Genomic DNA, 27,771 nt, shown 5'->3' on the forward strand with positions numbered 1-27,771 from the left:
ATTTCTAGTGGAAGGGAGAAAGGATGGAGGGAGGGGGGTAAAAGAGGTTTAGCGTGCAAGAGGCTTGGACATACATCAGGCATGTGTGAGCGTGTTAGACAGGAGTGAATTGAGACAAATGGTTTTTGGGACTTGATGAGCTGTTGGAGTGTGAGCAGAGTAATATACATGTACGTATTGTGAAGGAATTTGGGAAAACTGGTTAGCCGGACTTGAGTCCTGGAGGTGGGAAGTACAGTGCCTGCACTGTGAAGGAGGGGTTTGGGATATTTGCTGTTTGGAGTGACATATGAACTGTCATATCTGTGCACCTCTGCAAAGACAATGATTGTGTGTGAATGACAGAGAAAGTGTTTCTTTTTGGGGCGACCTTGTCTCAGTGGGATGGCCAGCATTTAAAAAAAAAAAAAATTATACATATCAGTGTACCATATCAAATTTGAGTATTTCTTCCTTTTCAACTTAGAGAGCATGCCACTGGCGCACCTGCATGTCCATGAGGCAGAAGTATTGTGGGTGACTGGGGACGATCTCGGAGACCACAGCTCTCACTTATCTGGTTGAGGTCTGCAATCATCTTGTCCCAGTCGGTTTTATCCTCTGGCGGTCCACAAACAACATGCCTTAAGCCTTACAAACACTACTCGTTTTCAGACTCCCAACAAGGGGTACTTTTACAAAATTGCAATAAAGTAACAGGGTAGGCACTGAGTACTTGATGAACAAAATCTTTGTGTTACGTTTATGTAATTGCTGAGCCACTTGCACAAGAATCCTTTACAAAGAATTTGTTCAATGAAATACTCTTCAGAGAGTACAAACATGCATTTTAAAATGGAGGCCATGGAGATTATCTTCACAATTTCTTTATGGGTCTTTGAGCAAGCATGTAACATTTAACTGATGATAAGCAAGTCTAGTAAAATGCATTTGTCATTAACAAAACCATTCAAATAACATCTACAAGAAATTAATATAAAAAAAAATGAATTTTCCATGAACAACAAGAAATCAGCATTCATTAAGCAATCGTGGTATATTACACACTTAAGGATTTCACAAAAGCTATACTAATGAATACAAGAAGCAAAAAAATTAATGTAAAGCAAAGTTAAGTTTATTTAGGCTTATATTGTTACTAAAACAGGCTCCACTTTCAGCTATTTCAGTCGTATAAATAAGATTCACACAAAACATAATCCTCCTCACAAGATAAGACTAACAGACTTAAAAACTTACAATCAAAAACTTGATATATCAAGTGTATATTGTTGAGCTAACTAACCTGACTGACCACTGTCTATAGATGGTGGTGGGGAGGGAGACCCCCAGGTATCCCTTGTGTCCTCTTCAGGAACTTTTCTGTTGGCATCAACATCATCAGTGTCTCCAGCACCATTATTCTCTTCTCTACACTCCAGTCCCCCTCTCCGTCTTACAGTACTGCCACAATCTGTGAGTATAAATCAAATATGTACTTAATATACGACTCAGTTAACTTTTCCTCCCTTGACATTCAGTACTGCAGTATCCACTTCCACCACATATCTCCTTAAGCTGTCAACCAAAGAAGCCAACTGTCACTGGTGTATTCAGAGTACTATATTTAATTTTAATTGTGAAGATGTTGATGTAATCATCATGTCATTCCTGGTATACAGCAGCTACTGATGCATCCAGTTATTGATTATTGTATTAATTTAAATAAATATGCTTTTTCTCACAATACATACCTGATCTAAAGACAATATCCGAACCAGAATCTCTCTTCGACAGTGCTGGAGTAGAGCCTGGAGGTGGAGGGTCCATTCCTGAGCTGTCCCATGACTCCACAGCCGAATCCACAGATGGAATTGCTGGGCCAAATCGTCCCAACCAATCATCTCTGGCCAGTTCCTCACTAGGTACTCCTGATTATAAGAAGTACGATCAACAAAAAGAAATTTCTGAACAAAAAGCTGTTAATTGGTAATATGAAATTGCCTTAAGACAGTAAAACTTAACATAATGTATGTTTTAATATCCAGCAATGTCTGATATACTTGTTCCCACTTCTTTCTTTCAACACACCGGCCGTATCCCACTGAGGCGGGGTGGCCCAAAAGGAAAAACGAAAGTTTCTCCTTTTACATTCAGTAATATATAAAGGAGAAGAGGTTGCTAGCCCCTTGCTCCCGGCATTTTAGTCTCCTCTTACAACACGCATGGCTTACGGAGGAAGAATTCTGTTCCACTTCCCCATGGAGGTAAGAGGAAATAAAGAAGTACTAGAAAGAAAATAGAAGAAAGCCCAGAGAGGTGTGTATATATATATATATATATGTTTGTACATGTATGTGTAGTGTGACCTAAGTGTAAGTAGAAGTAGCAAGACATACCTGAAATCTTGTATGTGTATGAGACAGAATAAAAAGACACCAGCAATCCTACCATCATGTAAAACAATTACAGGCTTTCGTTTTACACTCACTTGGCAGGAAGGTAGTACCTCCCTTGGCAGTTGCTGTCTACCAACCTACTACCTAGGTTGTTCCCACTTATTTTGCTAATTATGATTATAATATTAATTACCAGCAGGGAATATGTGACTGGGTGGGTGAGAGCAGCTAGGGTGGCCTACAATGGGGAAGACATGTCAAGTGTGTACTGCTTCCTTGTGTGATTTTGAACTAACTACTGTCATGAGATTATTATATCAGCAAAGGTGAGAATGAAGGGCAGGGCAGGCAGATGAAGAGTACAGCAAGTTAGAGTTCCACATAAAGCCACAACTGCAGATATTTAATTTGTAACTTCATTATTATTTAAAAATTAGGTAGTTATTTTTTTAACACACTGGCCATCTCCCACTAAGGTAGGGTGACTGAGAAGAAACATTTTATAAAGCTTTTCTTTTTCTTTTTTACAGTTAGTAATTTCTGTTTCACACTTATCTGGCAGGACAGTAGTACTTCCCTGGGTGTCTGCTGTCTACCAACATAATACCTATAGGTGGTTAAATATTGATCATAATTTAACATTAATTAAAAATGTATTTTTTCTTGATATTTTATTAATTCACAAAATTTTCAGCGGTACAGTGGTACCTTGACTTACGAGTTTTCTGAGTTACAAGCCGTCACGCGGTCATTTTTTTGCTTTGAATTGCGAGCCAAAATCCGAGATACAAGCGAGCTTCATATATGCCACCACTAGTTGGCTCAAAAAATACCACAACAGTGCACATGGTTACCTCGCTGTGGAAGTATCTCTCTTGTGTTATGCATGTATTCTGTGCAGTTCTTTCTTTCGACACACTGGCTGTATCCCACCAAGGCGGGGTGGCCCAAAAGGAAAAATGAAAGTTTCTCCTTTTTTTTTCAACAAACTGGCCGTATCCCACCAAGGCAGGGTGGCCCAAAAAGAAAAACTTAAGTTTCTCTTTTTAAATTCAGTAATTTATACAAGAGAAGGGGTTACTTGCCCCTTGCCCCTGGCATTTTAGTTGCCTCTTACAACAAGCATGGCTTACGGAGGAAGAATTCTGTTCCACTTCCCCATGGAGGTAAGAGGAGATAAACAAAAACAGAACTAGAAAGTAGAAGAAAACCCAGAGGGGTGTGTATATATATGCTTGTACATGTATGTGTAGTGTGACCTAAGTGTAAGGAGAAGTAGCAAGAGTAGGTAATATAGATATTATTGGTATAACAGAGACCTGGTTCAACCTGAAAGATAGAGAAATGCCTTCTGAATGCAACATACAGGGTTATAAACTATTCCACACTGATAGGGTCAACAGGAAGGGTGGTGGAGTGGCAATGTATGTCAGAGAAAATTTAAATTGTTGTCTTAGACATGATATAAGATTAGAAACATCGAACACAGAATCTGTGTGGCTACAGTTTCTCGAGGGACGTGACAAATTAATTTTGGGTGTGATTTATAGGCCCCCAAACCTTGATAGGGAGTGCAGTAAGCTGTTATGGGACGAAATTCATAAGGCATCTAGATATGAAAACGTTGTGATAATGGGAGATTTTAACTTGAGTCTAGTGACTTTCTTGATACGGTTCAGGATTGCTTTTTAGAACAGGTTGTGACAGAACCAACTAGAGGAAACAATCTGCTTGACTTGGTTCTTGCCAACAAAGATTCACTAATTAATAATCTTGAGGTTAATTATGAGCTTGAGGAAAGTGATCACAAATCACTTAGTTTCAATATATCATGGAATTACCCAGATAACTGCAATCAAATCTCTGTCCCAGATTTTCGCTTAGCTGACTTCATGGGACTGAAAAATTACCTGGGTGGGCTAATTTGGGATGTCCTGACTATGGGTCAGGTAGGTGATTTTGGTTGCCAATATGACGTTTTTCAGAGCATAGTTCTAGCTGCCCAGACAACTTTTGTTCTGAGTAGGGAAATTAGATCTAACAAAAATGATCCCAAATGGATGAACAATAGATTAAAACATCTCACTGGTCAAAAGAGAGGCATATATAGGTGTATCAAAAGAGAGGATGGGCAGTTAAGAAATCAATATATTCAATTAAAGAGAGAAATAAAGAAAGGAATAAGAAAAGCAAAAAGGGATTATGAGGCTAAGGTCACAAGGGATTCAAAGACTAACCCAAAAGGGTTCTTTCAGGTATACAGAAGTAAAATTAGGGACAAGATTGGCCCACTTAAGAGTAACTCTGGTCAGATCACTGACAGTGATAAGGATGTGTGTGAAATTCTCAATACCTACTTCCTCTCAGTTTTCACCCAGGAAAATACTAGCGATATTCCTGAAATAATAGATTATGTAGAACAGGACGATAAACTATGCACGATTGCGGTAACTAGTGACATGGTCCTCAGACAAATAGAGAAACTAAACCCTAACAAATCCCCAGGCCCTGATGAACTGTTTGCAAGGGTGTTAAAGGAATGTAAAGAGGAACTTAGCATAGCTTTGGCTAATCTTTTTAACATATCACTACAAACTGGCATAGTGCCTGATAAGTGGAAAATGGCAAATGCAATACCTATTTACAAGGCAGGTGACAGGTCCTTGGCTTTGAACTATAGACCAATAAGCCTTACCTCCATAGTGGGAAAACATATGGAATCAATAATTGCCAAAACAATTAGTAGCCATCTTGATAGGCACAGACTGATTAATGAATCTCAACACGGTTTTACAAAGGGGCGTTCCTGTCTTACGAATTTACTAACTTTTTTCACTAAGGTATTTGAGGAGGTAGATCATGGTAATGAATATGATATTGTGTATATGGACGTCAGTAAGGCTTTCGATAAAGTTCCACACCAGAGGCTATTGCAGAAACTTAAGGTACACGGAATAGGAGGAGAGATTTTTTCCTGGGTAGAGGCATGGCTGACAAATAGGCAGCAGATAGTTTGCATAATTGGGGAGAAATCAGAATGGGGGCACGTTACAAGCGGTGTTCCTCAGGGGTCAGTGTTGGGCCCGTTGTTGTTCACAATTTACATAAACGATATAGATAAGGGAATAAATAGCGACATAAGCAAATTTGCTGATGACACCAAAATAGACCGTCCAATTCATTCTAATGAGGACACTAGAGCACTCCAGGATGACTTGAATAGACTGATGCAATGGTCAGAGAAGTGGCAGATGCAGTTTAATATTGACAAATGCAAAGTTCTAAATGTTGGACAGGTAAATATCCATGCCACATACAAACTAAATAATATAGATCTTAATACTACTGCTTGCGAAAAGGATTTAGGAGTTCTGGTTAGCAGTAATCTAAAACCAAGACAACAGTGCATTAGTGTTCGCAATAAAACTAACAGAATTCTTGGCTTCATATCTAGAAGTATAAATAATAGAAGTCCTCAGACTGCTCTTCAACTCTATATATCCTTGGTTAGGCCTCATTTAGACTATGCTGCTCAGTTCTGGTCACCGTATTACAGAATGGATATACTAAATGTACAGAGGAGGATGACAAAGATGATCCCATGTATCAGAAATCTTCCCTAAGAGGATAGACTGAGAGCCCTGAATCTGCACTCTCTCGAAAGGCGTAGATTTAGGGGGGATATGATTGAGGTGTAGAAATGGAAAACAGGAATAAATTAAGGGGATGTAAATAGTGTGCTGAAAATTTCCAGCCAAGACAGGACTCGCAGCAATGGTTTCAAGTTAGAAAAATTCAGATTCAGGAAGGATATAGGAAAGCACTGGTTTGGTAATAGAGTTGTGGATGAGTGGAACAAACTCCTGAGTACAGTTATTTAGGCTAAAATGCTGTGTAGTTTTAAAAATAGATAAATACATGGGTGGGTTTGGGTGGGTGTGAGTTGGACCTGACTAGCTTGTGCTGCTGGGTCTGGTGCCATGCTCCTTCCTTGAGTGGAGGTGACCAGACTGGATGGGTCACTGGGCTAATCCAGGGGGGGAGGAGTCATTGGGCTAATCCGGGGGGGGGGGGGTAATGTACCTGCTTCGCATGGGTCAGTAGGCCTGTTGCAGTGTTCCTTCTTTCTTATGTTCTTACCTGAAATCTCGCATGTGTACGAGACAGAAAAAAAAGACACCAGCAATCCAACCATCATGTAAAACAATTACAGGCTTCCATTTTACACTCACTTGGCAGGACGGTAGTACCTCCCTGGGCGGTTGCTGTCTACCAACCTACTACCTATAGGTAGTTAAATATTGATAATAATTTAACATGAATTAAAAATGTATTTTTTCTTGATATTTTATTAATTCACAAAATTTTCAGCAGTACAGTGGTACCTTGACTTGCGAGTGCCCCAACTTACGAGTTTTCAGAGTTACAAGCTATCACTCAGTCAATTTTTTGCTTTGAATTGCGAGCCAAAATCCGAGTTACAAGCGAGCTTCAGATACGCCGCCACTATTATTTTTTTTTTTATTATCACACCGGCCGATTCCCACCAAGGCAGGGTGGCCCGAAAAAGAAAAACTTTCACCATCATTCACTCCATCACTGTCTTGCCAGAAGGGTGCTTTACACTACAGTTTTTAAACTGCAACATTAACACCCCTCCTTCAGAGTGCAGGCACTGTACTTCCCATCTCCAGGACTCAAGTCCGGCCTGCCGGTTTCCCTGAATCCCTTCATAAATGTTACTTTGCTCACACTCCAACAGCACGTCAAGTATTAAAAACCATTTGTCTCCATTCACTCCTATCAAACACGCTCACGCATGCCTGCTGGAAGTCCAAGCCCCTCGCACACAAAACCTCCTTTACCCCCTCCCTCCAACCCTTCCTAGGCCGACCCCTACCCCGCCTTCCTTCCACTACAGACTGATACACTCTTGAAGTCATTCTGTTTCGCTCCATTCTCTCTACATGTCCGAACCACCTCAACAACCCTTCCTCAGCCCTCTGGACAAAAGTTTTGGTAATCCCGCAACTCCTCCTAACTTCCAAACTACGAATTCTCTGCATTATATTCACACCACACATTGCCCTCAGACATGACATCTCCACTGCCTCCAGCCTTCTCCTCGCTGCAACATTCATCACCCACGCTTCACACCCATATAAGAGCGTTGGTAAAACTATACTCTCATACATTCCCCTCTTTGCCTCCAAGGACAAAGTTCTTTGTCTCCACAGACTCCTAAGTGCACCACTCACTCTTTTTCCCTCATCAATTCTATGATTCACCTCATCTTTCATAGACCCATCCGCTGACACGTCCACTCCCAAATATCTGAATACATTCACCTCCTCCATACTCTCTCCCTCCAATCTGATATTCAATCTTTCATCACCTAATCTTTTTGTTATCCTCATAACCTTACTCTTTCCTGTATTCACCTTTAATTTTCTTCTTTTGCACACCCTACCAAATTCATCCACCAATCTCTGCAACTTCTCTTCAGAATCTCCCAAGAACACAGTGTCATCAGCAAAGAGCAGCTGTGACAACTCCCACTTTGTGTGTGATTCTTTATCTTTTAACTCCACGCCTCTTGCCAAGACCCTCGCATTTACTTCTCTTACAACCCCATCTATAAATATATTAAACAACCACGGTGACATCACACATCCTTGTCTAAGGCCTACTTTTACTGGGAAAAAATTTCCTTCTTTCCTACATACTCTAACTTGAGCCTCACTATCCTCGTAAAAACTCTTCACTGCTTTCAGTAACCTACCTCCTACACCATACACTTGCAACATCTGCCACATTGCCCCCCTATCCACCCTGTCATATGCCTTTTCCAAATCCATAAATGCCACAAAGACCTCTTTAGCCTTATCTAAATACTGTTCACTTATATGTTTCACTGTAAACACATGGTCCACACACCCCCTACCTTTCCTAAAGCCTCCTTGTTCATCTGCTATCCTATTCTCCGTCTTACTCTTAATTCTTTCAATTATAACTCTACCATACACTTTACCAGGTACACTCAACAGACTTATCCCCCTATAATTTTTGCACTCTCTTTTATCCCCTTTGCCTTTATACAAAGGAACTATGCATGCTCTCTGCCAATCCCTAGGTACCTTACCCTCTTCCATACATTTATTAAATAATTGCACCAACCACTCCAAAACTATATCCCCACCTGCTTTTAACATTTCTATCTTTATCCCATCAATCCCGGCTGCCTTACCCCCTTTCATTTTGCCTACTGCCTCATGAACTTCCCCCACACTCACAACTGGCTCTTCCTCACTCCTACAAGATGTTATTCCTCCTTGCCCTATACGCCGCCACTAGTTGGCTAAAAAATGCCACAACAGTGCACATGGTTACCTCACTGTGGAAGTATCTCTCTTGTGTTATGCATGTATTCTGTGCAGTTATTTTGCCAAATTTCTTTTTTCTAACCATGGGTCCTAAGAAAGTAAGTGTAAAGGACAGTGCTGAGAAGAAGAGAATGATGTCTATTGAATTAAAGCATGAAATCAAAGAAAAACACGAGTGAGGTGTGCATGTAGCCGACTTGGCAAGACAGTACAAGCATAGTATGTACTTTGTGCCTTCTCTGCAAGACAGCACGAGGCATTTATGCTGATTTACTTCCGAAATATTCACCTAAAATGTAGGCTGGTCTCCTGACTCGGGGAAAAAAAATAAAGAGAAAATCGCTTTTGTTTCAGTGTTTTCCTTATGAAACTAGTGATCTAGTGCAGTTAGCCTCACAAACACTGTTTTCTCTCGTAATAAGATCTCAGAAGGGCCTTTTCACAAATGATCGCTTGAGAGATGCTATCTCCTGCTATCTGTTTTTCATTTATCCACACCAATAACAGTCTCTCAACATCTTCTAACACTTGCGGTCGCTGTTTCGTAATCACAGTTGCACCTTTTGCAACAACAGCTTCCTTGATTGCCATTTTCCTGGTCACTATAGTAGAGATGGTTGATTGAGGTTTTGTATACAACCTGGCCAGCTCCGACACACGCACTCCACTTTCGTACTTTGCAATTATCTCTTTCTTCATTTCGATAGCCATTAGCACCCTTTTTCTCGAAGGGTTGGCACTAGAAGCTTTCTTGGGGCCCAAAGTGACTTATTTTGCAGAAACAAGCACCAAAAACACTGTGATAATATGGAATGTACCAAATGTATCCTTAGATGCGAGCACACTGGCTGGCTTGTAAACACTGGCACACACGGGGCAGTTCAGGCCACATGTGGACACATCTTGGACGAATCGCGTATACCGGATTTTTTAACGGGAACCGAGGCAAAATTTTTGCATTAAAACGCATCGAATACCGGATTTATCGGATACCGATGGCATCGCGAACCGGGGGTCCACTGTAGTACAGTATTAGCATTTATACATTAAAAAATTCATTCATATTGTGATGGTTTTCAGCATTATTCAATGCAATCACTGGTCTGATTGTGCAAGCTCATGAAAAAAATATGTAAATATTTCTACCCTAAGTTGTAAACATTTCTACTGTAAGTCCTCTTGTTCATTTCCCCATTCTTGCTTATTTACTATTTTATTCCATAACACTTATTTCTTAGTTTCATGTTTATGTGTGGCAATATAAATTATGTAAAATATCTGTAAATGATTAGGTAGTAGGTTGGTAGACAGCAACCGCCCAGGGAGGTACTACCGTCCTGCCAAGTGAGTGTAAAACGAAAGCCTGTAATTGTTTTACATGATAGGATTGCTGGTTTCCTTTTTTCTGTCTCTTAAACATGCAAGATTTCAGGTACATCTTGCTACTTCTACTTACACTTAGGTCACACTACACATACATGTACAAGGATATATCTACACACCCGTCTGGGTTTTCTTTTATTTTCTTTCTAGTTCTTTTCTTGTTTATTTCCTCTTATCTCCATGGGGAAGTGGAACAGAATTCTTCCTCCGTAAGCCATGCGTGTCATAGGAGGTGACTAAAATGCCGGGAGCAAGGGGCTAGTAACCCCTTCTCCTGTATATATTGCTAAATTTGAAAGGAGAAACTTTTGTTTTTCCTTTTGGACCACCCCACCTCGGTGGGATATGGCTGGTACGTTGAAAGAAAAAAGTTGAAAGATCTGTAAATGAACAAAATTCTGACAAACATTTATTTATCCATCACTCACATGTAAACATTGTCTACATAAACAAATTACCACATGCTTACCAGAGTCTCTAGGACGAGAAATCTTGAGAGTGACAGTGTCACCAGAATTCTGAAGCATGAGGATGGCCTCACTAAGTGGCTTTCCTCTCAAGGAGGCACCATTGATAGCCAGGAGTCGATCACCTACATGAATGGCCCCAGTTCGGTCTGCTAGCCCACCTGTTTGTAAAATAAAGCAGTCAGTGGTATGGATGATAATATATAAATAATCTAGTCTATTTATTCCTTCAAAAGTGGTCCTGATGTTGATGAAGGTCTCCTGATCTAAGGAACTGGAGCTAGCTCCTCTTCTTTGGTTCAAACATCATAACTTTCCATTCTCCAAAGCACCGTATAACCTTCATGGGTTTAGGTCTTCCATGAATGCAATAATTTATTTCATTCAATTAGTATGTATGAATGAAATGAGAATGAATGTCATTTACATTTTACAGTGGTAATATATTAACTACATTAATATTCTTGCTCTTTCCTGAAATTTGTGTCTTTCCTGAGGTATATTTAATATCATTACATTAAATAACTCAAGTCATTAATATAATGGAGTTTGTTATAAACTGAATCACTATGACCTATGCAATAAATATCACTTAATATTCTCCATTCAAAAGAAGACAGCAAAGTCAGCATCAATACAAAAAATTTTTACTACTCATTAACTTAATTTTTCATTTTAGATAAACTTAGAACTCTGGCAATGGCTAAAATGAATCAACGTAAAACACACCAGAAACAGACTGCCTCAATTCACTTTGCATTACAGTAATGTACTTAAATTTTTGAGAAAAATGACAGCCCTTAACTTCTTATGAACCATGAACCATTTTTGCTTCCATTTTGCTGTATTTGGTCAAGAATGATATGACAGACACCAGTAAAGCTACTATGGTCTAACAATAAATGAAGTAAAGAAAATTAAAAATGCAGTAATATGTATTGCTTATAGATATTATAGGATAAAATACATATCCTTGTTTGTGGTCAAGAACTGCAGTAAATATAACAAACACTTAGGGCAAAGATTATGCAAATCTGCACCATGTTCAAACAAAAACAGAAGCACAAATTATTTTATTTCATATTAACTCTCACTCTTTCAAGAGTTGCTTAAAATGTAATAGTGAACTGTATCCAGTAGTTGCTAGACTATTAAAAAATGGTTGAAATACTAATCAATACAAAGTTTTGTAACAGGTGCTCAAGTAATGACAAAACACTATACCTGGAGCAAGACCCGCAATATAAATAGGATCGAAGGGTTCCTCACTACCAGAAATCGTAATTCCTAGTGCCCCTCCATGACGCACCAGTTCCACTGTGTAAATCACTAGTCCACCACTCTCTTCTGTATCATAAATACAATTATAGTTTATCATATTTCAACATTATGTATATTAAAATAAAATAAGGAAATGTTACATGACTAAATATACAGTAATTTATTTTCATTACTATACTCATAATTTAAAAAAACATGTACACAAAATGAACATGCTCGAAAAATAAAATAATTCATTACTGCTTTATAGTCCCATATATTAATTCTATAAAAATTAACAAATTCTTATTATCAGTACTGTAACTAATCTAACACAAAGCATGGCATAGAATAACTGTTTTCTGATTAACATAATGGCTGTCACACAACGAGGCAGGGTGACCCAAAAAGAAATGTATGTAATGTCTTTCTTTTTACATTTTGTAATTTATACAAGAGAAGGGGTTACTAGCCTCTTGCTCCCAGTATTTTAATCGCCTCTTACGACACATGGCTTATGAAGAATAACTTAAAACATACCAGACAATTTACTTATTGCACAGTGACTATCTCCCCCCGAGATATGTACCAAAAAAGGAAATACATATCCTTCACTTAATAAATGGCTGTCTTGCCAGAAGTGTACAAACATCATAATTCAAATAATCTTCGGTACTGCAATATTCACACCAGAAACCGTTTCCCTGAATTCCTTTATAAATGTTGTATTGCTTGTACTCCAACAGAACTCCGAGTGAATCGATGCTTTCACACAGGCCTAGTGAGTGTTCAACCCCTACCGCTTACCATTTCCTTTTACACCTCTCCATCAGTCCTTCCTGAGATGACCCCTTAACCCTCCTTCCACCCCACATTTATAATCCCTCTTAGGCACTGTTCTGCTCCAGCCCATCTAAATGTTGAAACCACTTCAAGAACCTCTTCTTCAACCATCTGAATTATATGTATGATAACCTCACTGTCTTCAAATTCCTATGCTTCAAATTCTATGCATAATATTTATACCATACACTGCTGTCATATATGGCATCTCCACTGCTTCCGGCCTCATACTTGTGATCTTTAGTCCATGCCTCACACCCATATAGACGTTTTTGTACCACTATACTATGGTAGATATAATATATGCATTACATAATAGATCTAATATTGTTGTGAAAGAAATTACAAACAGTTCTGCTCTGTATATTATTTTTTTATTATTTACTAACACATCGGCCAATTCCCACCAAGGCAGGGTGGCCCGAAAAAGAAAAACTTTCATCATCATTCACTCCATCACTGTCTTGCCAGAGGGGTGCTTTACACTACAGTTATAAAACTACAACAGTAACACCCTTCCTTCAGAGTGCAGACACTGTACTTCCCATCTCCAGGACTCAAGACCGGCCTGCCGGTTTCCCTGAATCCCTTCATAAATGTTACTTTGCTCACACTCCAACAGCACGTCAAATATTAAAAACCATTTGTCTCCATTCACTCCTATCAAATACACTCATGCACGCTTGCTGGAAGTCCAAGCCCTTCGCACACAAAACCTCCTTTACCCCCTCTCTCCAACCTTTCTTTCCTTGGCCGACCCCTACCCCGCCTTCCCTCCACTACAGATTTATACACTCTCGAAGTCATTCTGTTTCGTTCCATTCTCTCTACATGTCTGAACTACCTCAGCAACCCCTCCTCAGCCCTCTAGATAATAGTTTTGATAATCCTGCACCTCCTCCTAATTTCCAAACTATGAATTCTCTGCATTATATTCACACCATACATTGCCCTCAGACATGACATCTCCATTGCCTTCAGCCTTCTCCTCATTGCAACATTCACCACCCATGCTTCACACCCATATAAGAGTGTTGGTATAACTACACTCTCATACATTCCCCTCTTTGCTTCCACAGATAAAGTTCTTTGTCTTCACAGATTCCTAAGTGCACCACTCACCCTTTTCCCCTCATCAGTTTTATGATTCACCTCATCCTTCATAGACCCATCTGCTGACACGTCCACTCCTAAATATCTGAATATATTCACCTCCATACTCTCTCCCTCCAATGTATCTGGATATCTGTATATTATGGATTTTAAAACAAATCTCACCTGAATATAGTTCATCTTTTTGCACTCTTAGTGTGACAATTTCATCACAACATTGAAGAATGGTTTTAGCATCATCCAAGGTAAGATTTTCTAAGCGAGTGTCATCAATAGCCAAGAGTCTGTCACCTGGCTGCATGGTACCTGATCGATGTGCTGGTGAACCACGGACCACCTCACTGATTAGCAGTGGCTCTCCTGAACCTGCACGGCGTCCAGCTGAGTATGGTAAAAAAAAAAAAATCTCAGTTCTGTAGTACAATAGACCGTCATTTAACCCTTTCAGGGTTTCCAACGTACTAGTACAGCTTACACACCAGGGTTATTGGCGTACTAGTACGCCTAAATTCTAGCTCCTCAAATTTAGTGAGAGAAAGCTGGTAGGCCTACATATGAAAGAATGGGTCTATGTGGTCAGTGTGCACAGTATAAAAAAAATCCTGCAGCACACAGTGCATAATGAGAATAAAAAAACTCTGTGTTTTTGGTTTAAAAACCGACTTTGCAGTGTATTTTCGTATGGTATTTATGGTTGTATTTTAGTTTTCCTGGTCTCATTTTATAGAATGGAAGACATATTACAGAAATTGAGATAATTTTGATTGGTTTCATAATGAAAAGTACCTTGAAGTTGAGCTCAAAGTAGCAGAAATGTTCGATTTTTATCAAAGTTCAAAAGTAAACAAATCATGCCAAGCGTCCAATACATGTCAACTGGCGAGTCTAATATTCTTTCACAAGTGCCCTGATATTATTTATACCATTTCTACACTAATGCAGTAGTCTGCATAACAGTAAATCTATTTTTTGTGAGAATAAAAATTCAAAGTAGAAAGCAAAAGAGATGTAAGAGGGGCCTGGGGACGTGACTAATGAACAGAGAAAATGTTATTTTAGTGCCAGGAATGTCTGTCTTGTTTATTCTGGACCCTATTTGGAAATTGGCATCTTCTGAAATTTGTGTGAAATTGGCAAAATTGCCAATTTCTGACCACTTTATTGGATAGTTGAAATCGGTAAATGAGTGGTTTCTTGTACTCATTTGATAGAAAAAATGGAGTTCTCGCAAAATAGATATGATTTTTGTCGACTAGCACACTGGAATTGGCTGAAAATAGGGCTCAAAGTGGGCGAAATCGCCAATGCATAAACATAGTCGAGACCACTAACTTTGCAAGAGCATAATTCTGTAAGTTTTCCATCAAATTTCATGCTTTTGGTGCCATTATGATCGTGAAAAGATTCTTTATCATTTCACAAGAAAAAATAATTTTTTTTTTCCAAAAAATTTTCAACTCTGAGAACAAGTTTAACCCCTTGACTGTCGCAACCCCAAATTCTGAGGTCTCCTGGTGTCGCAAAATCCCCCCCCCCAAATTATTTTTTTTGTTATGATAGAGAATCTTTTCCCGATTGTAATGACACCAAAAGAACGAAATTTGATGGAAAACTTACGGAATTACACTCTTGCAAAGTTAGCGACCTTTGCGATACTTACGAATCGGCGATTTTGCCCACTTTGAGCCCTATTTTCGGCTAATTCCATTGTTCCAGTCGACCAAACTCATAGCTATTTCTTTAGAACTCCATTTTTTCTATCGACTGAGTACAAGAAACTGCCCATTTACTAATTTCAACTACCCAATAATGTGGTCAGAAGTTGGCAATTTGGCCAATTTCACGAAAATTAAAAAAATATGAGTTTCAAAATAAGGTCCTCTCTTCTATGTGCGGGTTATTTGTGTATGAACAATGCAGACATTCCTGGCTCTAAAATAACATTTTCTTTGTTCATCAGTCACGTCTCCAGGCCCCTCTGATATTACTCTTGCTTTCCATTTTGAATTTTTATTCAAACAAAAAATAGAAGATGTACTGTTATGTAGACTACTGCAATATTGTAGTAACTGTATAAATAATGTCAACCCATTCATGATTGCATATTAGAATGGCTAGTTGGACATTTATTGGAAAATGACATCATTTGTTTATGTTTGAACATCGGCAAAACTCAAACATTTCCCCTACTTTGAGCTCCATTTCAAGGTTCTTTTCATAGTAAAACCAATCAAAATCACATCTATTTCTATAATATGTTTTCCATTCTATCAAATGAGACCAAGAAAACAAGAATACAACCATAAATACTATACAAAAATAGACTACAAAGTCGGCATTTTAATTAAAAAAAAAAGGTTGTATTTTTTTTTCATTATGCACTGCATGCTGCAGGATTTTTTTTATATGGTGCACACTGACCACACAGACCCATTCTCTCACATGTGGGCCTACCAGCTTTCTCCTGCTTGATTTGAAGCCACTAGAATTTATGAGTATATATACATAAAAAACAGTGGCTTGTAAGACATATATATATACGACCGAAACAGTCAAATGGTAAAGAGAGGGCCTCTTGACCCTGAAAGGGTTAACACAGTAGTTACGTTCCTGAAAATGCCGTGCTAGGTAAAACCGTGTTTGATGAACTGAAGAACTTACAGAAAAAATAGGGTTCCGTTCCTGAGAGGCCCCCCCCCCCCCAAAAAAAAAAAAAAAATTAGGCCTTTACCTCTTACAAAAATAAAAGTGAATATGTAATTGTAGTTCAGTGTTGTGATGTATTGTGTTGTTTTTACTGCTTAAGACTACAAATGTAACCAAAATAATAGTATTTACCTTAAAGTGTGGGTGCTGGTGTTTGTGGATGATTGTGAAGAGTGGAGAGTTATGCTGTGGCTCTACTGGGTTGAGGTGGATGGTAGAGGTCCTGGTACTGAAGTCGATGGTTGTACTGGAGTGTCTAACTTTAAGTCATTCATTCAGTCAGTCAAGTCATTCAGTCAGCCAGTCAAGTCATTCTGTCAGTGAAGTCAGTAAGTCAAGTCATTCAGTCAGCCAGTGAAGTCAGTAAGTCAAGTCATTCAGTAAGTCAGTCAAGTCATTCAATAAGTCAGTTAAGTCATTCAGTAAGTCAGTCAAGTCATTCAGTAAGTCAGTCAGACAAATCATTCAGTAAGTCAGTCAAGTCATTCAGTAAGTCAAGTCATTCAGTAAGTCAGTCATGTCATTCAGTAAATCAGTCAAGTCATTCAGTCTGTCAAGTCAGTTAGTCAAGTCATTTAGTCAGTAAGTCAAGTCATTCAGTCTGTAAGTCAAGTCATTTAGTAAGTCAGCCAAGTCATTCTGTGAGTCAGTCAAGTCATTCAGTAAGTCAGTCAAGTCAGTAAGTTATTCAGTCAAGTCAGTAAGTTATTCAGTCAAGTCAGTAAGTTATTCAGTAAGTCAGTCATTCAGTAAGTCAGTCAGTCACACGAACTTATGTTTACCTCTTTTTATATGTACAAAGTAACACTCCACAGGCTACCTCTTGTCTAATATCTTTGTTTCCTTTGATAATTCTAAGACTTAAATGCTTATAGTACCTTTTCTTGCCACTTTCAGCAACATTGGTATGCCTACTGGGTGTCATGATTGCTTGGCAGATATAAGATATAGTAATTAAAAGATCAAAACACAATTCACAAACAGAGCTAGCTTGTAGCAGAGAAAGACTGGATGCGTATGAAGTATGAATGCTGGGATGGTGGGATGGTGTCAGGGGGTGGCAGGGGATGGCGGGAGGTCTTACCTGTTGATCCACAACAAGGAGGCCGCTTGAGGAAAAGAGAAATTTTTTTTCCTTCCCGCAATCTGAACCGTGTTAAATTAATTTTACGACGTGTTACATAAAATTGTGTCGCAATTCTTCAATCGTGCAATATCCAAATCGTACCAAATAAACTCATGCTAATTGATGGTCTACTGTAGATGAGATTATGCAACTCCAACCCTCTGTACACCAATATGTAGTACTTTATTATATAAGCACTTTTCTTTAGTCACTGAAGAGTGGTTAAATGGAAGAAATTCATACATGTTAGTGTATGAAAGTACAGTGGAACCTCAGCTTACGAACTTAATCCATTCCGTGACCTTGTTCGTATCCTGATTTGTTCGTATGCCGAGTCAATTTTTCCTCATTTAAATTAATTGAAAAACCAGTAATCCGTTCTGGTGGAATTCCTGCTCTGAGAGGCAGGAAAAATACACTTCAATATATTGCTAATATCAACTCTATGGCTTATTTATCTATCACAAGTGATCTAATATGACATAATAAGCAATATAAATAACATAGAAACCTGATATGTACTCTAGAATGAATAAAAATGTCATTGTGTAACAAGTGGAGGCGGCCATAACTGCTCCTGCGTTGTTGTGGTATTCACTGCTATCTAGTGACGGCCTTTCGAAGCTGTCTGTTATTATAATTATTGTTATAGTACATGTACATTGTTATATTATTATACGTGTTATTATTACATTATTGTTGAAATGGGGAAGCGCTTGTGGGGGGGGAGGGGATGGAAGGTACAGTGGACCCCCGGATTTTGTAGTTGTCAGATTTCGTTATATTAAAAAAATAGTAATGTTTTGTCATCAAAATATTGGTTTGGTGATCGTCATTGAACTCTGTAATAGTCATTCATCCCGAATGTGTCCTCGCGACCCAACACATGATTTGCAGCCAGTGTGCCATTGTTTATCAGCCAGTGAGAACGATCCCACGCATTCATACGATACATTCTGTATTATTCCATTCTTTTTAGTTCTTGTAACTGCTATATAAGCCACCATGGGCCCAAAGAAAGCTTCTAGTGCCAGCCCTTTGGTAAAGAGGGTGACCCTAAGGAGCCTATGCCAGCTGTGGAAAGTATTGTGGCATTGGGGAATTCCATGGGGTTGGATGTGAGTTTCAAGGAATTGTGGAGGACCACTACAGAGCTGCAAGACCTTCATCTGCAACAGCAACAGACCACAGCTCAGGAAATTGCTTCAGAGGAGGAGGAAGAGAGATGGACAAAGGTGCCTTCTTCAAAGATTAAGGACATCTGTGCAAAGTGGACTGAGGTGCAAACATTTATGGATGAACTTCACCCTGACAAAGCTGTTGCAGGCTGTGTTGGCAACATGTACAATGACAATGTTGTGTCCCATTTTAGGGAAGTTTTAAAGAAATGCTAAATACAGACCTCTCTGGAACACTTTTTTGAGCAACAGGGGTCCAGTGACTCTCAAGCTGGTCCTACCTGGAGACCTGGAGAGAGTTCCGGGGGTCAACGCCCCCGCGGCCCGGTCTGTGACCAGGCCTCCTAGTGGCATTAAAAAACATAGAAGGGAAGTAACCCCAGAAAAGGACTTGGTCCTTGAAGTCATTATAGAGGGAGATTCCCCTTCCAAACAATAGTACACCTCCATTCTCTGCCCTCCTCCCATCTCATCACTCATCAACAAGTCTTCAATAAAGGTAAGTGTCATTTTATTATTGTTTTATTCTGCATGTCTTATTGTTTTCTGTGTAGGTAAATGTATATTTCATGTAAAAAACTTATTTTTTTAATACTTTCGGGTGTCTGGAACGGATTATAGGGAAAATTAATTTGGAAATTGTTAGATTCAGGTTTAGTCACTCTCTCTGGAATGGATTAATTACGAAAACCGTGGGTCCACTGTATTCAGGCTTAATTTAGGGAACTGGAACACAGATCCAATTCCCTAGATCAAGAGCCCCTCACCACGTATGTACTACTACTAATAATAATACAATATAATAATAATAATAATAATAATACAATATAATAATAATAATAATACAATATAATAATAATAATAATACAATATAATAATAATACTAATACTAACAGTAAGGAGAAACTTCCAAAGGCTGCCAGTAGTTGGTGCCACCATCAGCAAAACATTGGTAACCACTACTTTTTACCTGTCTAGACTTAAGTAGTCTATAAGTACACTGTATTAGGTTAAGTATGCCCGAAATGCCTCAGCATGATAGTGGCTCTCTTTGCTCCAATCATATTATGATATGTAAACACACATTGTAACCAAATAAATAAATAAATTATTTATTTATTTATTTACTCCCATGAGGGGGAAATACGCATCCTGAAATTTCGTTTGTATCCAGAAGCAAAAAATCGACTGAACGATGGTTCGTATCCTGAAAAGTTCACATGGTGGGGCGTTCGTAAGCCGAAGTTCCACTGTACTGAATATAATAACACCCCAATTATGATAACATTCAATATTCCCTTTACAAAGCACTTCAGTCAACACTAAGAACACTTCTCTGGCTATTGTCGAGAAATTTAAACCATTTCTGTGTTTTATACTTATCAAACTATGGAAGAAAGCCAATTACTAATGGGCATTTCATGAATAAATATGGTTATTTGTAGTGCCAGTCTCCACAGTCTCCTTTTCTTGGTGTGGTGCCACAACCCCTAAATTAAAAACTAACCATGGGATTTTGTTCAATCTGTGCTCAATGGCTTTTCAATGCCCAAGTTTTTTCTAGTCATTCTTTCTAATGAATGTTAATATTAAATTAGACCAATATTAAAAGTTGTATGGCCTTTGAAACAAAATGAGACCAGTCATAAACAGAATTTGTAATGCAGACACATTTTGCATTATTCATGGATTCCGTGTCTTTGGAACCCCCTTAGGAGATTGCTTGATGCTGATGAGGGGTTCTTGGTCCAACCCTTGTCCTCTCATTCCCTGGATCAAGCCTGACTGCTTCCTATTTCCCTGGGCATTGTACGATCTTACAAGTGTTCTGTTTCCCACTAATTTCTTTTTGTTTTTTTCAACAAACCAGCTGTATTCCATCAAGGTAGAAGAAGGGGTTACTAGGCCCTTGCTCCTGTCATTTTAGTTGCCTCTTACAACACACACAACTTATGAAGGAAGAATTCTTTTGCACTTCTCCAAGGAGATAAATGGAAATAAAGAAGAACAAGAACTATTAAGAAATTAGAAGAAAACCCAGATGGGTGTGTAAATATATACAGTGGTACCTTAGTATACATCTGCTCTGGAATAAGTCCAACTTGGTATACGTCCTGTTTGGACGTGAAAATTTTTGCTTGGTATACGACCTTTGTTTGGAATAAGACTCGCGTGCTAGAAAACTCAGTTACCTGTGATATGGAGGTCAAACAGCAAGGCCTGGGTAACCAGAGAATATTTCAGCAAATGGTTTAATGTTGTGTCTGGGCAGTGTAAAAAGTTATTTAGAGGAGAAAAACCTGCCTCTGAAGGCCCTCCTCATAATGGACAATGCTCCAGCTCATCCTCCAAGCTTGCAGGACTGTGTGCTGCTAGAGTTTGACTTCATCACTATAAAGTTTCTTCCCCCTAACACTACTCCTCTCATTTAGCCCATGGATCAGCAGGTCATCAGTAATTTCAAGAAACTCCACACTAAAGCACTATTCCAGAGGTGTTTTGAAGTGACCGCTGACACAAAGTTAACCCAGAGAGAGTTTTGGAAAGATCACTTTACTATCGCCCATTGCATAACTCTCATTGACAAAGCCTGACAGGAAGTTTCATAAAGAACAATGAACTCTGCATGGAGGAATTTGTGGCCAGAAGCAGTGGCTGAAAGGGACTTTGAGGGCTCTGAGGCTGTGTCTATAGTGGAGGATATTGTCTCTCTGGGCAGGTCCATGCATCTGGATGTGAGTGATGGTGATGTGGAGGAGCACAGGGAAGAGCTGACCACTGAGGAGCTGCAGGAACTTGAGGAGGAGCACAAGACTAAGATAGATGCACTCTCTAGGCTCAGAAGAGGATACAGAGGAAGCCCCTACTTCATTAATCAAGGAAATCTTTGCCAAATGGATAGACGTCAAAACCTTTGCAGAGAAGTACCACCCCAACAAAGGCCAAACAAGCCATAACAGCATTGTCTGGAATGACCAGACAATGTCACATTTCTAAAACATCCTGAGGAGAAGGCAGAGGCACAGTTCTTTGCACAGATTTTTAGTAAAAGTCAAACCTGGTGAGCTTTAACGAGATCCAAATAGGGAAAAGAGACAGAAAAGAGAAGGGGACTCTCCTTCCAAACAATAACATTTCCTCCTCCTCCCTTCTCAGCACTATCCTAGCAGGCACTCGACTCTTTTCAACAAAGTAAAGTGAGGTTAAATTTGCATTTATTTTATCTAATTCTTTTGTATTTATGTATGTATTTTAGTATTAAGCAGTGTTTAAATTATTTTATACAACTCCATCAATGTATAATATGCCAATAATAATAGGATTTTTTTTCATGGGAATGGATTAATTGTTTTCCCTATATTTCTTATGGGAAAATTCGTTTGGTATATGTCCTGTTTGGTAAAAGTCCAAGGTCCTGGAATGGATTAAGGATGTATACTGAGGTACCACTGTATATGCGTGTACATGCATGTGTAGTGTGACTTAAGTGTAAGTAGAAATAGCAAAGATATACTTTTTTTTTTCAATGAACTGGCCATATCCTACTGAGGCAGGGTGACCTAAAAAGAAAAACAAAAGTTTTTTTTTTTTAAATTTAGTAATGTATACATGAAAAGGGGTTGCTAGGCCCTTGCTCCCAGCATTTCAGTCGCCTCTTATGACACGCATGGTTTACGGAGGAAGAATTCTGTTCTACTTTCCCACAGAGGTAAGAGGAAATAAACAAGAGCAAGAACTAGTAATAAAATAGAAAAATATCCAGAGGGGTGTGTGTATGTACAGTGGACCCTCGGTTAACGATATTTTTTCACTCCAGAAGTATGTTCAGGTGCCAGTACTGACCGAATTTGTTCCCATAAGGAATATTGTGAAGTAGATTAGTCCATTTCAGACCCCCAAACATACACGTACAAACGCGCTTACATAAATACACTTACATAATTGGTCGCATTCGGAGGTGATCGTTATGCGGGGGTCCACTGTATATGTTTGTACATGCATGTATAGAGTGACCTAAGTGTAAGAAGAAGTAGCAATATGTACCTGAAATCTTGCACGTTTATGAGACAGAAAAAAGACACCAGCAATCTTACTATCATGTAAAACAATTACAGGTCCTGCCACTAAATACTGTATAATAATATGTCCATGGGACCTCTAGGTGCCAATTTTACATTACCCAATCTAATATTTATTGGTACACCAGTGATATACTGTATAATACATTAACCCTTTCAGGATCCAGAGGCCAAATTTCAAAGTGTGCACCAGTGTCCAAGAATTTTCAAAAAATAATTTTGTTATTTTTTCTTATGAAATGGTAGAGAATCTTTTTCTGAAGGTAATAAAACAAAAAGTATGAAATTTGGTGGAAAACTGACGAAATTTTGCTCTCGCGAATTTTGATGTGTCAACGATATTTACGCATTGACGATTTTGCCGACTTTGACTCTCATTTTAGGCCAATTACATTATTCCAGTTGACCAAATTCTTAGCTATTTCACTAGTATTACTTCTATTCTATTGACTGAGCACAAGAAATCACCAAGTCAACTGCTTCAACTACAAAATAAAGTGATTGGAAATTGGTAATTTGGCCAATTTAATGCAATGTTCAAAATATTCCAATTTCAAAATAGGGTCCAGAATAAACAATGTAGGCATTCCTGACACTAAACTAACATTTCCTCTGTTCATTAGTTACATTTTCAGGCTTTACAAATGAATTCCATTTTGATTTTTTATTCACATAATGAATTTTTATTCAAACCAAAAAATAGAAGATGTACTGTTATGCAATATTCTAACAACTGTATAAATAATATCAGCGCATTTGTGAATGTATATTAGACCCACCAGCTGACATGTATTAGATGTGTGAGGTCATTTGTTTACTCTTGAACATCGGCAAAAATTTAACATTCCCGCTACTTTGAGCTCACTTTCAAGCAATTTTCAGTAGTAAAACCAATCAAAATCAGTTCTATTTCTGTAATGTATCTTCCATTCTATCAAATGAGACTGAGAAATTGCAAATACAACTATAAAAATAATACGAAAAACACTGCAAAATCAGTTTTAATCGAAAATTACGGTCTCAGTTTTTTCTCTCATTATGCACTGTGTGCTCCAGGATTTGTTTTATGTGGTGTCCACATACCACATAGATGTATTCTCTCATATCTAGGCCCAAATTTACCGCTCACAGCTTATCAGAGTGAGCTGAGCTCATGACGTAGATCTATGGTTTGGACGCTCAATGTAAAGCCGCAGATCTATGTCACAGACCCTGAAAGGGTTAATACTGAATAATTAAGTTACCAAATTTGCATAAAATATTCACAAGATAAAACATTTCCAGTTATGTTCTAAAAGATAAAGGAGTGCACCTACCTGTCAAAGTAATACCAAGCCCATTGTGTCTTTTGGCTAACTTGACTGCAAATGTGCCAGATGAAGGCACAACTGAGTCAGCAACATCAAATTCAACGTCGAGTGTGACTGTTGGACGAGAGTTAGCTACCATCTGTGTGACTTCACTTACACCAAGACCTGACACACTGCGGCCGTTCACCCCCATTAGGCGGTCACCTACACTTACAACACTACATCTGTTAAGAAAAACCATAAGTATATATTTAATTAACAAATTTAGGAAAATCAGATAATGCATAAAATACAGAAGTATGCAAAATTTACATCCTTAAAATTATAGATATAGCTTTCGAATGCTTCTGCTTTAAAACATATTGCACTGCATATTAAAGATTGTTTTCAATTTAATCAAATTTACTTTTGACCATATGACATACTGTATAGTAGTTGCAAATACACAGCATTAGATAATGTAAGTGTATAGTTCTACTAAAAAATGCAGTCTAATATTTTGTAAATATTTCATGTCAGTGCCACTAGCAAACTGGAACCAACTTGTCAGCTGGGCCTCCTGGGTCAATGGCAGCAATAACAGGCAAGGCTGTGTCAGGGTCTGCTGGGTGTGGGGGTGGGCGAAGTACCAGTCCATAACCACGACCTTCTACCACCAGTGTTACTGTGAGACACTCTGGATGACACACGCCAACCCTCCCTACACTTCCTCCTCCAGTGGTGTGTGATGAAATAGATCCTGTAGCAAGTGCAACATAGCAGTAGTGCATACAAATTGGCATTAAATTACATACAATAATGGCCCAGTAAAATTTCAATGAAATGGACCTCGATAAAGCACATAGTAGTTAAAACAGAGAAAAAAAAATCTGGCCAAAGGCTCAACATGTATGTTTAATGGAGTATCAGATTAAAATAGTGCCAATTTCACAGACTTGATGAGACCCTGTATAATTTTTCATGTTTTTTTTTGTAGTAACACAAAAAGTACATAACACTGTGCCTTTACTAAACAATGGACCCATGTAAGGAGAGTGCATGTTTTTTTTTTAAATTTCATGATTAAAAAATTAATACAAATTAGATATGAAGATCATTTTCCAAGTTCCCATGTTAAGTTATAAAAGTCTTCTTTGGGAAGATGTAATTCACTCAACACATTTTTTGCTTAATGACTCATTCCTTCTGTATCCTGTCTAGGTCTTTAAGCAGGTGCCCATTGTAATGATAAAAAAAATAGATAAGATAGGTGCTGATGGCTGCAAGAATCAATTTGCTAAAGAGAAAAGGGAAGAGAGGTGGTGGGAGGGGTGCAGGCTACATGTTCTCCAAAATGTCCACCTTACTTGTGTGCAGCACTGAACGACCCTCACTAATTTGGCGCTTCCACAAATATAACAAAATCAGATTATCATTTACAGTTAAACCTTAATCACTAACATGATAAAAATATAAAAGCTTTAACCCCTTGACTGTTGCAACCCCAAATCCTGAGGTGTCTCCTGGTGGTGCAAAATTTCCAAACAAAAAAAAACAAATATTTTTTCTTATGAAATGATAGAGAATCTTTTCCCGATTGTAATGACACCAAAAGAGCGAAATTTGATGGAAAACTGATGGAATTATACTCTCGCGAAGTTAGCGAGCTCGGCGATATTTACGAATCGGCGATTTCGCCCAATTTGAGCCCTATTTTCGGCTAATTCCATTGTTCCAGTCAACCAAACTCATAGCCATTTCTTTATAACTCATTTTTTCTATCATTTGAGTACAAGAAACTGCCCATTTACCAATTTCAGCTACCCAATAACATGGTCAGAAATTTGCAATTTGGCCAATTTCACGAATATTAAAAAATATGACAGTTTCAAAATAGGGTCCAGAATGAACAATGCAGACATTCCTGGCTCTAAAATAACATTTTCTTTGTCCTCAGTCACATCTCCAGGCCCCTCTGATATTACTCTTGCTTTTTATTTTGAATTTTTATTCAAACAAAAAATACAAGATTTACTGTTATGCAGACTACTGCAATATTGTAATAATTCATTCTATGTTGTAATAATTCATTCTATATTGTAATAATTCCATTTTATCAAGTGAGACCAAGAAAATGAGAATACAACCATAAATACTATACGAAAATAGACCACAAAGTCGGCATTTTAATTAAAAAAAAACAACGGAGTTTTTTTTCTCATTATGTACTGCGTGCTGCAAGATTTTTTTATATGGTGCACACTGACCACAAAGACCCATTCTTTCACATGTGGGCCTACCAGCTTTCTCCTGCTTGATTTGATGCCGCTAGAATTTATGAGTATATATACGTCAAACACAGTGGCTCGTAAGACGTATATATACGACCAAAACGGTCAAAGGGTTATCCCTTAAACTGTCCAAACGTAGATCTACGTTCGCTCGTGAAGCGCTCCGAACGTAGATCTACGTTTTTTTTACATTCTTTCTTACGGAGAAAATCAAGGTTTATAGCGCTATGCGCGCAAATGTAGATCTACGTTTGGACAGTTTAAGGGTTAATGCACTAAAGAAAGAATTAGTGAATGTCAAAATATAAATTACAGGCATTTAGTAGTACATATTCAAAACTGAAGCAAATATCAGTGTTCAGAAGGAACAATATTTAAGTAAACAACTTCAAAGAAATCAAGCAAACAGAAATAGTGTAGCATGAAGTGAAATAAAAAATAAATATTGAAACACAAAAGAAAGGGAAAAAAAGCTGTATAAACTACTGTAATACATGTATACTGTAATGCAAAACTGAAGGAGACCTAATATGAAAAGTCAAGCACTAACGATCGTTAAACACTACCTGTCTCTGCTCGATCATTGGGTCTAGTTCGTCTGTTAACTCTTCTAGCAGCAGCTGAACGCGGCCGCTGTGAGCTAAGAGTATTGTAACTAGAACTTGGTGATAAATATCCACCTCCACCACCACTTCCATACCCACTACTGCTGCCAACAACACCATACAAATGTGGGAATGATACACCACCACCTGAAACAAGAAAATAATTACTGTTGATATTAAAGCTAATTTAACCCCTAGACTGTTGCAACCCCAAATCCTGAGGTGTCTCCTGGTGTCGCAAAATTAAAAAAAAAAATTATTTTTCTTATGAAATGATAGAGAATCTTTTCCCAATTGTAATGAAACCAAAAGAACGAAATTTGATGGAAAACTGATGGAATTATGCTCTCGCGAAGTTAGCGACCTTGGCGTATTTACGAATCAGCAATTTCGCCCACTTTGAGCCCTATTTTCGGTTAATTCCATTGTTCCAGTCGACCAGACTCATAGCTATTTCTTTAGAACTCCATTTTTTCTATCGATTGAGTACAAGAAACTGCTCATTTACCGATTTCAACTACCCAATAATGTGGTCAGAAATTTGCAATTTGGCCAATTTCACGAAAATTAAAAAAATGACAATTTCAAAATAGGGTCCAGAATGAACAATGCAGACATTCCTGGCTCTAAAACAACATTTTCTTTGTTCATCAGTCACATCTCCAGGCCC

The 27,771-nt window shown here is 38.3% G+C and overlaps 1 protein-coding gene across 1 annotated transcript in view; it reads right to left on the reverse strand.

Moving 5' to 3' along the window:
• The window catches only part of Grip (Glutamate receptor interacting protein), a 113,962-nt gene that overhangs the window by 73,310 nt on the left and 12,881 nt on the right, over positions 1-27,771 (reverse strand). The window contains exons 6-14 of the mRNA XM_070088483.1: positions 27,063-27,248; positions 24,770-24,965; positions 24,233-24,450; positions 13,993-14,208; positions 11,836-11,958; positions 10,614-10,772; positions 1,734-1,910; positions 1,286-1,453; positions 487-600 (exon numbers count right to left, since the gene is read on the reverse strand). Of these exons, the coding sequence (XP_069944584.1) occupies positions 487-600; positions 1,286-1,453; positions 1,734-1,910; positions 10,614-10,772; positions 11,836-11,958; positions 13,993-14,208; positions 24,233-24,450; positions 24,770-24,965; positions 27,063-27,248 (1,557 nt within the window). The remainder of the gene's footprint in view (positions 1-486; positions 601-1,285; positions 1,454-1,733; positions 1,911-10,613; positions 10,773-11,835; positions 11,959-13,992; positions 14,209-24,232; positions 24,451-24,769; positions 24,966-27,062; positions 27,249-27,771) is intronic.

This window comes from Cherax quadricarinatus, chromosome 24 (assembly GCF_038502225.1).
Source record: "Cherax quadricarinatus isolate ZL_2023a chromosome 24, ASM3850222v1, whole genome shotgun sequence".
NCBI lineage: Eukaryota > Metazoa > Arthropoda > Malacostraca > Decapoda > Parastacidae > Cherax > Cherax quadricarinatus.